The sequence below is a fragment of the Cervus elaphus genome, chromosome 20 (genome assembly GCF_910594005.1).
Source record: "Cervus elaphus chromosome 20, mCerEla1.1, whole genome shotgun sequence".
Taxonomy (NCBI): domain Eukaryota; kingdom Metazoa; phylum Chordata; class Mammalia; order Artiodactyla; family Cervidae; genus Cervus; species Cervus elaphus.
Genome location: NC_057834.1, coordinates 84,476,259 through 84,490,372, shown reverse-complemented (window position 1 = coordinate 84,490,372; position 14,114 = coordinate 84,476,259). Strand labels below are relative to the sequence as shown.

General features: G+C 33.3%; 1 protein-coding gene across 13 annotated transcripts in view; it reads left to right on the top strand.

Annotated features, from left to right (window-relative positions):
• Nucleotides 1–14,114, top strand: part of ADGRL2 (adhesion G protein-coupled receptor L2) — a 295,989-nt gene that overhangs the window by 210,294 nt on the left and 71,581 nt on the right. For all 13 annotated transcript variants that reach the window (XM_043877657.1, XM_043877661.1, XM_043877656.1 and 10 more), the window contains one exon: nucleotides 817–1,030. In XM_043877657.1, coding sequence (XP_043733592.1) covers nucleotides 817–1,030 — 214 coding nt within the window. The remainder of the gene's footprint in view (nucleotides 1–816; nucleotides 1,031–14,114) is intronic.

Below are 14,114 nucleotides of genomic sequence, written 5' to 3'. Positions count from 1 at the left end.
CATCTTAAAGGAGATCAGTCCTGGGTGTTCATTGGAAGGACTGATGTTGAAGCTGAAACACCAATATTTCGGGCAGCTGATGTGAAGAGCTGACTCATTTGAGAAGACCCTGATGTTGGGAAAGATTGAAGGCAGGAAGAGAAGGGGATGACAGAGGATGAGACGGTTGGATGGCATCACCTAGTCAATGGACATGAGTTTGGGTTAACTCCGGGAGCTGGTGATGGACAGGGAGGCCTGGCGCAAAGAGTCGGACACGACTGAGTGACTGAACTGAACTGAAGACAAATGTATTTTAAGATAATTCAACATAGCACAGTTAATATGTCTACATTAAGCGACATAATATACACCATTGTCCTGTGTAATGGCTTTGATTTCATTTATAAATGTAAGTATTCCTTTATTAAATGTTGCATTCTATATTTGTTAATCTTGTCATTCTTTTTAAATCGATTGATCAAATGTGTTGTTTTTCTTTGGATATACTCAAAAAGAGCCACATAGTTTCTGATTGTGTCTAGGCTATACAGAAAATACTTTATTAAAGTAATTTGCAATTCTTATAAAGATGAGTACTCCAGGTAAAGATATATTTTAAAAATCTAGTAATAAATTGCTGATTCATAGTAAAGATCCTGGCAATTAATTAATAAATGTATGAATGGACGGTTTGAAAACATACTTTGGTACCTCTCGGATATAGATGTGACTAATATTACTTGAAAATGATTTACTAAAGTAATATACTTCAAAAAAAATAAAGTAATATACTTCATACATGAGTTCATTTTAATTTTCTTTTTCTTTTTTAAGGTTTCAGCAGAGCAGCTTTACCGTTTGGGCTAGTTCGTCGAGAATTATCCTGTGAAGGTTATTCTATAGATCTGCGATGTCCAGGCAGTGATGTTATCATGATTGAGAGTGCTAATTATGGTCGGACAGACGACAAGATTTGTGATGCTGACCCATTTCAGATGGAGAATACAGACTGCTACCTCCCAGATGCCTTCAAAATTATGACTCAAAGGTAAACGTTCATGTGTTAATACCTAATTTTAGCTACAACATCCAAATTAGTGAAAGTGTTATCATAATTCCGTACTGGATGGATACAGTCCATATCTCAGCCTATTCATTAAACCAAGTTAGGGTTTTCCCTACTAATGTTGATTTCTACTTTATATAGATTGACATATTTATACATTGACATAGATAATGACATAGACTGAATTATTATACATTTTTTATATATCATACAATTATGAGTAATCAAAATATAGTCTTGTTTTTTAAGACTTCAAAATTTTGAAATATTTTATAATATCAAGAATGTTTCAGTGTCTGGGTCTTTGGCAGTAATTGCTCCTTAATATTTTTAATGAGTAGACTTCATTTTTCAGCAAAAATTAGCAGAATGTACACAGAATTATCATATTCCTTCTGCACACATGTGCAACTTCCCTAACCATTAACATCCTGACATCCCTTACCACAGTGTTAAATTTGTTGTAATAGATGAGCTCACATAGACACATCATTATCACCCAAAATCCTCAGTATGCATTAGGGTTCACTCTTGCTGTTGTACATTCTGTGGGTTTTGAAAAATTTATAATGACCCTTATCTACCACTGCAGTATCATACAGAACATTTTGATCTAAAAATCCTCTGTGTCCCACCTACTGATTGCTCCCTCCATCTGACCCCTAGCAACCACTGATCTTACTATTTTCTTACAGTTTTGCCTCCTCTAGAATGTCATATAGTTGGGATCATGCAGTATGTAACCTTTTCAGATTGGTTTCTTTCACATAGTAATATGTACTTGTTTCCTCTATGTCTTTTCATGGCTTAATAGCTCATTTTTTTAAAGTGTTAAATAATATTCCATAGTCTGGATGTACTGCAGTTTATCCATTCACCTACTGAAGGACTTGTTGATTGCTTCCAAGTCTTGGCAATTATGAATAAAGTTTCTGTGAATATCTGTTCAGGTTTTTGTGTGGGCATAAGTTTTCAGTTCATTTGGGCAAGTTCCACGAAGCATGACTTGTTGGATCTTATGGTAGGAGTGTATTTAGTTTTGTAAGAAACTGTCAAAATGTCTTTCAAAGTCACTGTACCATTTTTCATTCTCATTGACAATGAATGAAGGGTGCTCCATACCTTCAGCAACAGTTATTGTTGTTAATGTTTTGCATGCTGTGAGTGCATCCGAGGTGGCTCAGCAGTAAAGACTCCACCTGCCAATGCAGGAGACACAGGAGACATAGGTTCTATGCCTGGGTCAGGAAGATAATCTGGAGGAGGAAATGGGAAGTCACTCTTAGTATTCTTGCTTGATAGTCCATGGACCGATGAGCCTGGCAGGCTGTAGTCCATGGGGTCACAAAGAGTCAGACACAACTGAAGCCACTTAGCCACATGCATGCAATGACATATCATGTTTAACATCTCTTAATATACTTACTTGCCATTTATTTATGTTTATTAGTGAGGTGTCTGTTCTGGTCCTTTCCCCCTTTTAATTGTGTTGCTTTCTTATTGTTTAGCTTTAAGAGATTTTTTATTTTTACTTTTAATTTTTTTGGCTGTGCTGCAAGGCCTGCAGGATCACAGTTCCCCAACGAGGGATCGAATCCATACATTCTGCTATGGAAGCATGGAGTGCCAACCCCTGGACCAGCAGAGAATTCCCTCTAAGAGTTTTTTTATAAATATATTTTGGATAAGAATCCTTTATTCCATATGTCTTTTGCAAATATTTCCTCTCAATCTATGACATGTATTAATGCTCAGTTTTAAAAAAGCAAACAAGATAACAACACATTATGAAAGCTAAGAAAACTCAGTAGTGCTCATTCTCTCTCTTTCTTGATTGATAGATAGATAGATAGGAAATGGTGATAGTTTAGTCATCAAGTCTTATCTGGCTCTTTGTGACTCCTTGGACTGCTAGGCCCCTCTATCCCAGGCAAGAATACAGGTGTGGGTAGCCATTTCCTTCTCCAGGGGATCTTCCTGACCCATGGATTGAACCTGGGTCTTGTATGTTGCAGGTGGATTCTATACTGACTGGGCCACCAGGAAAGCCAAGAGAGAAAATAGATAGAGAGAGAGAATGGAAAGAAGGAAGGAAGGTAGATGGAAAGAAAGAAGGAAAGAAGACAGAAAGATATTTGGGTAATATACAACGGTTAATTTTGTGTTTTAAGATTGATGTACTGGAAAGTGTTATAAACTATAAAACATGAATGGTATCTCTTAACTGGACAGTTGCATTCCTACAAGTAAATAGGATATGAAAAACTGCTGCCAATGTTTATGGACTTTCTCTGCCATAACACAGATTACCTAATTCTTGGCATCTTTTTTTGTTTTGTTAAGCTTATTACTCATGGCATCTTAATTAGAGTTTTCTTATATGTAAGATATTAAAAAAAGATTTAGTTATGACTGATCTAAGACAGTAATATCCAGCAGTTCCTGTTATTTAGAACATAAAAACTCTGACGCAAAACAAGTTTGACAGAATTTGTTATACATTATTGATTTTGGATTTTTTAAGAAAAAATACTAGGAAAACCCATTATCTTTCTGTTCAAAGCCTTTACTCTCTCCTCCTGACTCTTTTCCTCCACTGAAAACAATCTTTTGTCCAGTAGCTTATATGCTAATCTACCTTAAAAGTAGAACAGTAGATTTTTGGGGTCTGAGCAGTGTAGGCACAATGAAAACATCCAAATGTGATAACAGCAATGAAGGAAATAATGGAAAAACTATTTTAAAAAAATCCAGTCCCTAAGAATATGGGTACAAATTGCTGTAAAATCTCTAATTTCATACAGAATACATATTAACATATTTTTATTGATAACACATTGTAGTAAGTAGGTTTTTTGTTAATGTTGATACTGATCAAGATATTTTTAATAAATAAGATAATATATAATACTTTTGAAAGATTTCCATCAAAGTGGTTTTATGTTTAGTTTGTAAAGGGTAGTTATTTAAAAAAGGTAAAATCTTATTTGCACAAATGACACTGGATAAATGTTGCTTTTTTTTTTTTTTTGCAGAAAAGTCCTATATAGACTATGTTAGATTTGAAATCTAGCTTGTGAAACAAATTGCAAAACATAATTTACCTTCTTTAAAAGAACGAATTCTGTGCTCCAATAAGATAGTAGTAGAACAATTTGCACATAGTATTTCAAAAATTGGGAATCGCCTATATTAGGTGGACATTTACATGTTGATCCTACTGTTCAGTGGTAGTGATATGAGATGAACATCTAAAATTAGGCCAGAGAGAAATAGGAAATGAGAAATGATTATGTATAATTACCTGTTTTTATTAGACTGACAGGCAAAAAGCAGTGGGAGTTAGTACAAAGAGAATCTGAAAGACCTGGCCCTGAGGAATTGCACATTGTAGGTAACTTTTGTTTATGAGTTTATTCATTTAAATACATGGTTGAGTATCTAGCACAACACATAAGCCTTATCCTACTTCTTAATATAAATATAATAACATGTTATAGTAAATGTACAAAATAAGATAGCAAGTAATTTTCATTGTTTTAGTCTTCGTTAATGGTTGAGCGTTTTTCTCTAGTTGTGGCAAGCAGGAGCTACTCTTTAGTTGCAGTGCATGGGCCTCTCATTTCAGTGGCTTCTCTTGTTGCAGAGAACAGGCTCTAGAACATGGGCTCAGTAGTTGTGGCATATGGATTTAGTTGTCCTGTGGCCTGTGGAATCTCCCTGGAACAGAGATCGAACCCATGTCTCCTGCATTGGCAGGCAAATTGTTTACCACTAAGCCACCAGGAAAACCCTTGATGACACAGTTTAAAGGAACTAAAGTTTGTGCATATTTAAATCCTGTGAAAGCATACTGCTGTTCCCTTGTTATGAAAATTTCTAATCAATTTATGGTGTGTTAGTGAAAATAAAGAGTTCTAACACTGCCTGTAGAAACTCTATTTTTAAATTGTTTTATTATATTAGTGGCTTTATAATTATGTAATCAACACAGTGACGATTTAAATGTTAACTTTTTATTGACAAGGAATACAGTGTTGTTTTAAATAATGAGTTTCACAGTGGTAATTTATCAGTATTCCATTCTGTGTATGTTAGATTAAAAACCCTAAAGGAAGTCTACCATATCTGACTGTTACATAGTTTCAAATAACTGTAAGAAAAATAGGTAGACAATATTTTTGCAACTGAATTATTACAGAATAATTATTGACTATGTAGAATACTTGTCCCTTTTTAAAGATATCCTTTCAGTATTTACAAATAAAGTAAGAGCTTTTTCACCAAATCCTAATAATTTGGCAAAACTTTTCCATTTATAATCATCAAAAGATATGTTAATAATTTTAAAAATCAGACTTTTTTTCTTTAATGTAGGAAATTCCTTTTTGGAAAGATTAAATAAAAGCACTGGATTTTTTTCTGTTGTATTTGAAACTCCCCACTTTTTGTGTATAGTAATAGATAACACAGAAATTTCAATACCATGAAAATATGTTTATATTTTACTTCAAGGCTTTCCTACCTCCCTTCCTCATTGTTATCACTTCACCAGTTAAGAGTCAACTAAATAAATACACTTGTAATTCTTTGTGGTAAAAGTATTAATAATTGTTATTTATTCTCCATTTTATATTTCCTGCTTATTTAAAACTATGCAACCAAGGCTTTTTTTGTAACTGATTCTATTATCTTTTAAATGTATTGAATGGCTCATCCTGAAAAGTAAGAAATGAAACTCTTTCCTAAATGATATATTTTTAATACCCTATAAAATAATTACCATTAGAAATAATTTTTAGCACTCTTTAAAGATAATTGTTGTAAGTTCACTTAAATATGAAATAGTTTCAACACTTTGAATTCATTAAGGCAAATTAAAAAAAACCCTCTTACTACTCATCAAATACTCTCAAGTATTTGATGAATAAGTAAATTAGAATTTTGCTAAAAATAGTGTTTGTAGCATTGGGTAAAATCTAGTTAAAGTGATGTGCTAAATTTGTTTCTAAGTTACTCTTCTGTTTTTGTTTATAACTGTCTCTGTCCATTTCTTCACTCTAAGCATTTGCCAGTTCTCTTCCAGGTCGTCTATTGCCTTAGTTTATGGTTTGCAGTTGCCCTTAACGTTTGTTATAACACTGTGGTCAAGAGATCTGAAAGTGAGAAAGCATGTAAATGTTTACTGCATTTTTAAAAAATAATAAATGTTAGGTTAATGGGCATAGGTAGGTTCAGTTTTTCCGAGTCTGAACTCATACTATCAGATGTACATCAGTGTACCTTTCTCATTGCAAAGAGGTTCTAAAAGTAATCTGTACTGCCCTCAAGAAGATGGTAAAAATATTCCTCAGTTTTTCCCTATGGTGGGAAAGGTATATTTTGGGTAGTTGATTCCAAGATAAGCCCTTTTGTTTGTGTGGAAATAGCCCAAGGAAAGTAAAATAGTGCCCTAGGTTTAGGGAACTAGCCTTATTCTTTTTAAGATTTTACCCAATTTTTTTTAAGCCCACTTACGGATACCGACTGGATAGAACCTCATAGAACTACAATAGGTTTCTTATTAAATAAAATTGATTATATTTTTGGTTGTTAAACTACCAATTTAAATTTCTCTAAGTTGGGGAACATGGTGGAATATAAATAAGTAGTTAAGTGATCCATCCATAAATAAGTAGTTAAGTGCCAGATACAGATCTGGCACTCAAAAGAGTGTTGAAAGAAAAACACACAGATGAAGCAACATAAATGTAAGGTTGGTAGTTTTAGGTGAATAGATGACATTACAGAGGTTATATGCAGTTGGTATGTGCAAAAGCTCTAGAGAACCCCTGCACGTAAGTGGAAAAGGTAAAGGTACCATCTAGGAAATCAGAATGAGAAGAGGAGGGTAATGTCTCATAAGGTAGCACTAAAGTATAAGAAAGATTCATTTTTTCCCTTATTGATGCTGAAGAATTTTATTCTACTTAGTTTAAATAAAAGAACATATTAGGATTTTTAGGATAGGAAAGTTTCAGGATGGAAATCAACAAAGCAGCATTCAGCCTTGCATAGAACAGAAGAGTTAGGTACTACTCTACAGTCACAGACATCCAGGAAAGGAATAAACACTAGATTAATGAAGTAGGAGTACAGTTCAGAGATTTTTAACTTAAGGGGAAAAAGTCTAGCTTTTTGAATATGGGAGCAATTTAATAAATTAAGTAAGAGACAAAACTGATTTCAGAGCCTCGATCTTGTCTAAAAAGTTTGGGATGATGAAAGTAAGCTTGATGAGTAGAGACCAAGTTAATGTATTCCCATCCGGTACCCCATTCAATAACTTCTGTATTCTTGAATTTTCTTCTTCTAAACTTTCCAATGCCCCCAGCCTATTATCTTCAAATATGTTAATTACATTTTTAACATTGTTAATCCAATAGCAGTTCAAGCGGTGATGATTTCTTGTGTGCCTGAGCATACGATAAAAGGTGTCATTTTATATATATGTGCATTTCTTTTTTGTTTTCTGTTCCATAATTCTTTATGTTACAGTAGGTCATAGAATGAGACTGAAAAAAATGCACACATTGACTTTTTCACCTCTCTTCTTGCTATGAAGCAGGACACACAACTAGGGACCCTTTTTATGAAGGAAAAAACGTAGGCCATTGCTTCTATTTTAAGAGAGTTATTGAATAACAGATTGTTGGAACTGCTGAGAAATTTGGGACTCATCATACTGTAGTTCTCTCATTTCAGTCTGAAAGTCAACTGTCATTGCAGTGAAAGCACTCATTCACATTTGTAGCACATATATTCTCCTCACTTATTTTTAAAATATCTTTGGGAAGAAATGGGCAATATGATACCCTCTTTTTACTTTGTGAACCTTGGAAAAGGTTGAACTATTGGTCTCAGAGGCTGAAACCTCAAAGTATCTATACCTGGAACCTTGTTAACATCTTAGTTGCATGAAAATTGATTTTTAAATAATATTTAATAATCATTTTAAAATTCTATTATCTAGGTTTTGTATATATCCTTCTATTATTTTCAAGTATACTAACAGATACTAACTGTGTATAAAATATTTAAAGAAAGGAGATACTTAAATGCATGCACAGATCCCCACAAAACCCTCGTATGACATCTGATGGATGTTAGAAGATTCTCAGAAGTTAAGCAAGAAAATTCGTTAAATTCCAGTTGCAATTCTACAAGTGTTCTCTGGCTAACTTCATGATTATAGATTTCAGTGTAGGCATGCTCTCCTTGACATAAAACCCTTTCCACTTTTATACTGATGGTTCAGTCTTTATAAAGAAATGTTATGTCCAAGGCAGAGGTATATGAAGGAGGTTTTATTTAATTCTTTGTTCCCTGATCTCTTTATAGGTATCAATAAACTTAAAACCTGTCTAATACATTTATATCCCTTTCATATTAATTTTTAGTGGGAAAAATTAGCTAAATCTGCCTTATCTGATTTGATGTTTTATAATATTTTAGGGGTTGGCATATTTTATTTTTGTATTATTATCCATACTTGCTAGTCAGGGGTACCCTTCTCTTGCTTAATATATTTATTCAGTGCACCTATTCATTCTCATAGGGTTTAAGCCTGCATTTTTGAGACACTGCAGTCTTACCTTTATGCTGTTTATCCCAAGTGTTTTTATCTGTCTGTGGTGTCAGGTTTATCAACCATTTGTCCATTAAGATAAAATGCATCTGGGGAAAAATAAATAAATCAAATACTACTAACTCATCATCTATGTGATGTATTTAGGTTATTTTCTGTTGAGTGATGGATTTGTGCTAATTCTTTCTCTCTTGGCTTAATTTGTTTTAAGACAACTAACTGGAATTACAGGCACCTCTCTTTGTCCAAGGATTGGGAGGTTACAGTACAAACTCTTGAACCTTAGTAGAGTAAATAACCATTAAAGCTGTTATTGATAACATTAATTGGACACATACTTTGCATGTCACTTACTGATGGGCATTTAAACCAAAGTACTCATTATAGAAAGGAAAGACTATTGGCAATAATAAACTTGAACCATATTAAACATTCACATTTAGTGTGCAAAAAAGACTAGTAAAATGGCTTAGAAGACAAATCATCTAAATATCCCTTATGACCTTGCTTATAAAATGTAGGAGAAAGGAACAATGTCACATCCAAGATTCTGCCCTGCAGAGTCCTCTGTTTCTTCTTTTAAGGTGAAAATTGTAAAATAATTCTATTGGATAATGTAGACTGAGAGTAAAAGTGTGAACTTCTGGTTTTATTGGTACTATTTCCCTGCAGCTCTCAAATGGTAAAGAATCTGCCTGCGATGCAGGAGACCAGGGTTTGATCCCTGGGTTGGGAAGTTCTTCTGGGGAAGGGAATGACAATCCACTCCAGTATTCTTGTCTGGAGAATCCCATAGACATAGAAGCCTAGCAGGCTACAGTCCATGGGTTCTCAAAGAGTCAGACACAACTAGTGACTAACAGACACACACAATATATGGATTTTACTCTACGTATTGTTGGTCAAGAAAGCCAGAATCATTTTCTCTGCAGACACTACATTACTGATCTTCAGAATTTCCTAAGGATTATTCAGTGAAATTAAGAGCCTTAAATAATACCATAAGAATTTGAGTTTGATTTGATTTTTGGACAGATACTGGTCAGATGAAAGATAGGGATGAGTTTTTAAAAGTAAAGACATATCTCATTTAAACTCTGGTGTTTTTATTTTTGAAACTAAAGTGGAGAGGTGAATAAATAAAAGTAAATGTGAACATCCATTTGATGTAGATTTTATTTATAGTAATCTTTTCATAATCTTAGTTATTATTTATTCTAGCTTTCTCATTTGAAAGATTAGTTTATGGATGAGATGATAGTGGCATTTCAGTAGTGCATGTATTATCATGTATCTTGTAGATTTTTACTCTTTTAGAGCATTCTCTCATACACTAAACATTGGTTTCTATTTAAAAAGTAAATTTAAACAAATTAATTTATTAATTGACAGAAACCAAGTGTAATTCAGCATTATGTTGCTAAAATGTTCTGGCCAATGAAATGTTAAGTAACTAGATGAACACATACTAAATCTGCTTACATAAGACTTATTTTCAAATACCCATTGAGTAGTTTGTAAAAGTATGATTTCTTTTTATTGTGTATCTGATTTCTGAACTCATACGTCTAGTATCAGTGTATAAATACGGATTATAAAAATCCATAAAAGAATATAACATAAAAACAGTTTAGTTTGAGCAAATAAAAATTGATATTTAATCACAGTTATAAAGAAAATACCACTCCAGTACTCTTGCCTGGAAAATCCCATGGACAGAGGAGCCTGGTAGGCTGCAGTCCATGGGGTTGCTAAAGAGTCAGATATGACTGAGTGACTTCACTTTCACTTTTCAATTTCTTCTCCTATGAAAAACTAATAGATAAATGCTACTGAACTGTGATATATTGCATATTTTCTACCAGTATAAGAAATGAAATATTATGATTGAAAGTTTACTTAAGAATTTGGAATTGTTTATTTTATATAATTCACATTGGCATTTTTATTACCAGTTAATAAATTTATATATTCATTGAAGCTATGGAATAGTTCCACTGTATGAAAGTATGCTGTTTATTATTTTATACATTTAATTATGTCATAATAAGAAAACATAATTTTGAGTAAAGTTGAGAATTTTCCATTTTTATAATTTCTTTTTACTTTACTGAAGTTTCTAATTAAGTTAAAAAAGTTGCCTATATGTTATTTGGTAGAGAAATATTTTTATTTGTTTGTTTACCATAAATTCTTGTTTTATTTTCTTACTAGCAGTTTAACTGCTTGACTTTGCCACATCAAAAACATAGCAATTGTGAGTTGTTATCATTCAGTTGTTCAGTTGTTTAAAAACAGCTAAACTATCCTTTATTATGGCCCCATTAATTTTCCATATGTTATATAATGAGATTGCACACCTATACTATATTAATAATAACAGGAAACACCAGAACGGATATTTACTTTGTATATTTCCTAAGGAAATTTATTGTGGGTAATTAGATTTCTAATTGCATTTTACTAATATTTACGTCTTACATATTTTAGAGTCTTAAATCCTTTTTACTATTTTCTTCAGATATCTTTTTAGCAGTGTAGTTAGGATTTTTAGTGCTGTTTTTTATTTCACAATTAAGATGAGAACTAGTATCTCTCAGATATTTCTAGATAAAATCTAGTTTTTAAGAAATACAAAGAAGTGAGCAATTCTGTAATCTTAATATCTATTTCCTCTAAACCAGTCAAGTGTATGGTGTAGCTAATGTGTGTTGCAATTCTCTCAATATTTTTTGGTATAAAGACATGGTTTTCAGAAGAAAGACATGGTTTTCTTCAATAAAAGACATGGTTTTCAACCAGTAAAGGCATGGTTTCAGAATGCCCCTTGGCCTTGAAGAGAATGTCTGAAATGAGTGTCCCTCTATATAAGTTGTCGATTTCAAGACACCTGTCTGTTTTTCAGACTTCTTAATGAAGTCATCTGTAATTTGTGAAAATAGTACTGTTTCTAAAGGTAGATTTTCCATTAATCTCTTAATGAATCTTAAATGTCAGAGCACTTTATTTTCACAGGCCTCTTCCATGACATTCTTAGGGTCCCAAGCAACATGCTCACAGGGTCACATTTTTGAAAATTTTGCTGAAGTATGGTATTTAAACACAATCTTTTAAGGTTTGGGTTTCATCCTCTGACTTCTCTGTTGTAATTCTTCTCGTTTATGGTTGCTTAGGGGTACCCAAGGGTATCTGGGATCCTGTTAAGTGTAGGTTCCATTGGTGATAAATTAGTTTGAGTTTAATGGGGGTATTTTTATGTTGTTTTCTGGACACTTCTGTGCTCATGTTCAGTTGTTCAGTCATGTCTGACTCTCTGTGAACCCATGGACTGTAGCCTGCCAGGCTCCTCTGTCCATGGGATTTTATGGGCAAGAATACTAGAGTTGGTTGCCATTTCCACCTCCAGGTATCTTCCCAACCCTTGTGTACAGTTTAGTTTTTACTAGCTATTCTGGTGAAGAACTGGCCTCTAGAAATACTCCTGTTACTCATTATACTGTCTACTGATTGTGACATAAATTTTAAAGATCGGATCAGTTCAGTTCAGTCACTCAGCGTGTCCGACTCTTTGTGACCCCTTGGACTGTAGCACGCCAGGCTTCCCTGTCCATCACCGACACCCAGACCCTACTCAAACTCATGTCCATTGTGTTGGTGATGCCATCCAACCATCTCATCCCCTTCTTCTGCCCTCAGTCTTTCCCAGCATCAGGGTCTTTCCCAATGAGTCAGTTCTTTGCATCAGGTGGCCAAAGTTTTGAAGTTTCACCTTCTGCATCAGTCCTTCCAAAGAATATTCAGGACTGATTTTCTTTAGGATTGACTGGTTGGATCTCATTGCAGTCCAAAGGACTCACAAGAGTGTTCTTCAACACCACAGTTCGAAAGCATCAGTTTTTCAGCGCTCAGCTTTCTTTATAGTCAACTCTCACATCCATACATGACTACTGGAAAAACCATAGCTTTGACTAGACGGACCTTTGTCAGTAAAGGAATGTCTTTTCTTCCAGGGAGCAAGCATCTTTTAATTTCATGGCTGCAGTCACTATCTGCAGTGATTTTGGAGCCCAAAAAGATAAAGTCTGTCACTGTTTCCATTGTTTCCCCATTTATTTGCCATGAAGTAATGGGACTGGATGCCATGATCTTAGTTTTCTGAATGTTGAGTTTTAAGTCAACTTTTTCACTCTCCTCTTTCACTTTCATCAAGAGGCTCTTTGGTTCTTCTTCGCCAAAGGTGGAAGGTCAGATATCATATTACAATTTCAATGTGTCCTGTGGAACCTATAATATATGTCAGGTGGTAGAGGAATAGTGTTTAAAATGTATGAAATCAAAAGCTACACTATAAAATTCTTTTAGTCATTAAATGTGTAAAACGGCAGGCGGGAGATTTGGTTCTTATTGATAACTAATCAAAACTGAAGTTCTTTCCCATATATTCTTGGTGAATTATATACAGAACATAGAGAACAGATCAAAGGTAGTATGTGTAATTATAAATGCACCATACTGTTCTCCTTTTTTAATGAGTATCATATAAAACAAAATCTGTCAGAATACTTGTGTTTGTGGAGCACAGACTATAGCATTTCAACGAATATGAGCACATTGTAGGTGTTTACCTAATGTATACAAACCATTAATATTAAAAAATAAATTTTGATCAGCTGTTTAGGTGGAAAAGCAAAATTATAGAAAGTAATACTATGAAATTGTGAAGAGACATTCCTGAGATACTTGGTGAAAAAAATATTAAGGAAAGTATAGTAAATGAATGGAAAGCAATTAAATTATTAAAATCTTATTTTAGTTTTTTGTGGTTTGTTACTGTGATACTTGTAGGCTTTTAAAAATTAGTAATGTTTGTTGTGCTTACCCTTTTTTTCCTAAATAATTATTCACTTTGGTACTGTATTTTCTACTTGTAATTTTTTTCTTAAAGTGGTAACCCTGTTTTATAAGCTGTAGACCTTATATAACTTGAATCCACTCCTACTATTTTTATTTATAATGTATTACTAGAAATTGGCACACTTTTCCACTATACAGTCTTAGGTTGATGTGTGCATTTCAGGATATTTATTTCTTTTTAATTGTATTTCATTTTGTCTCCTTTATATTCCAAAGATTTAGGGTTTGAAAGAAGAAAATTGATAAGTTAAAATTTTAACAAAGCAGTTTATTAATTTAATTAAGTAGATAACAAAATATTTATTCATTCAGTAAAAGGGCTGAGATAAGAAAACATTAACATTTTTACATTTTTTGTTAAATAAATGCTTGGTTTGAAGCATTTCTATTATAAACTAAGGGAGTTTTAAGCTATATGAGGTTTAAACAAGTACTCAAGAAATTATACCAATGGGCTTTGTTTTTATATTTTCTTTCCACTGTCCCAGTTTTCCAGGTTTGGAAATTTGCTTCACCCCCACTTCC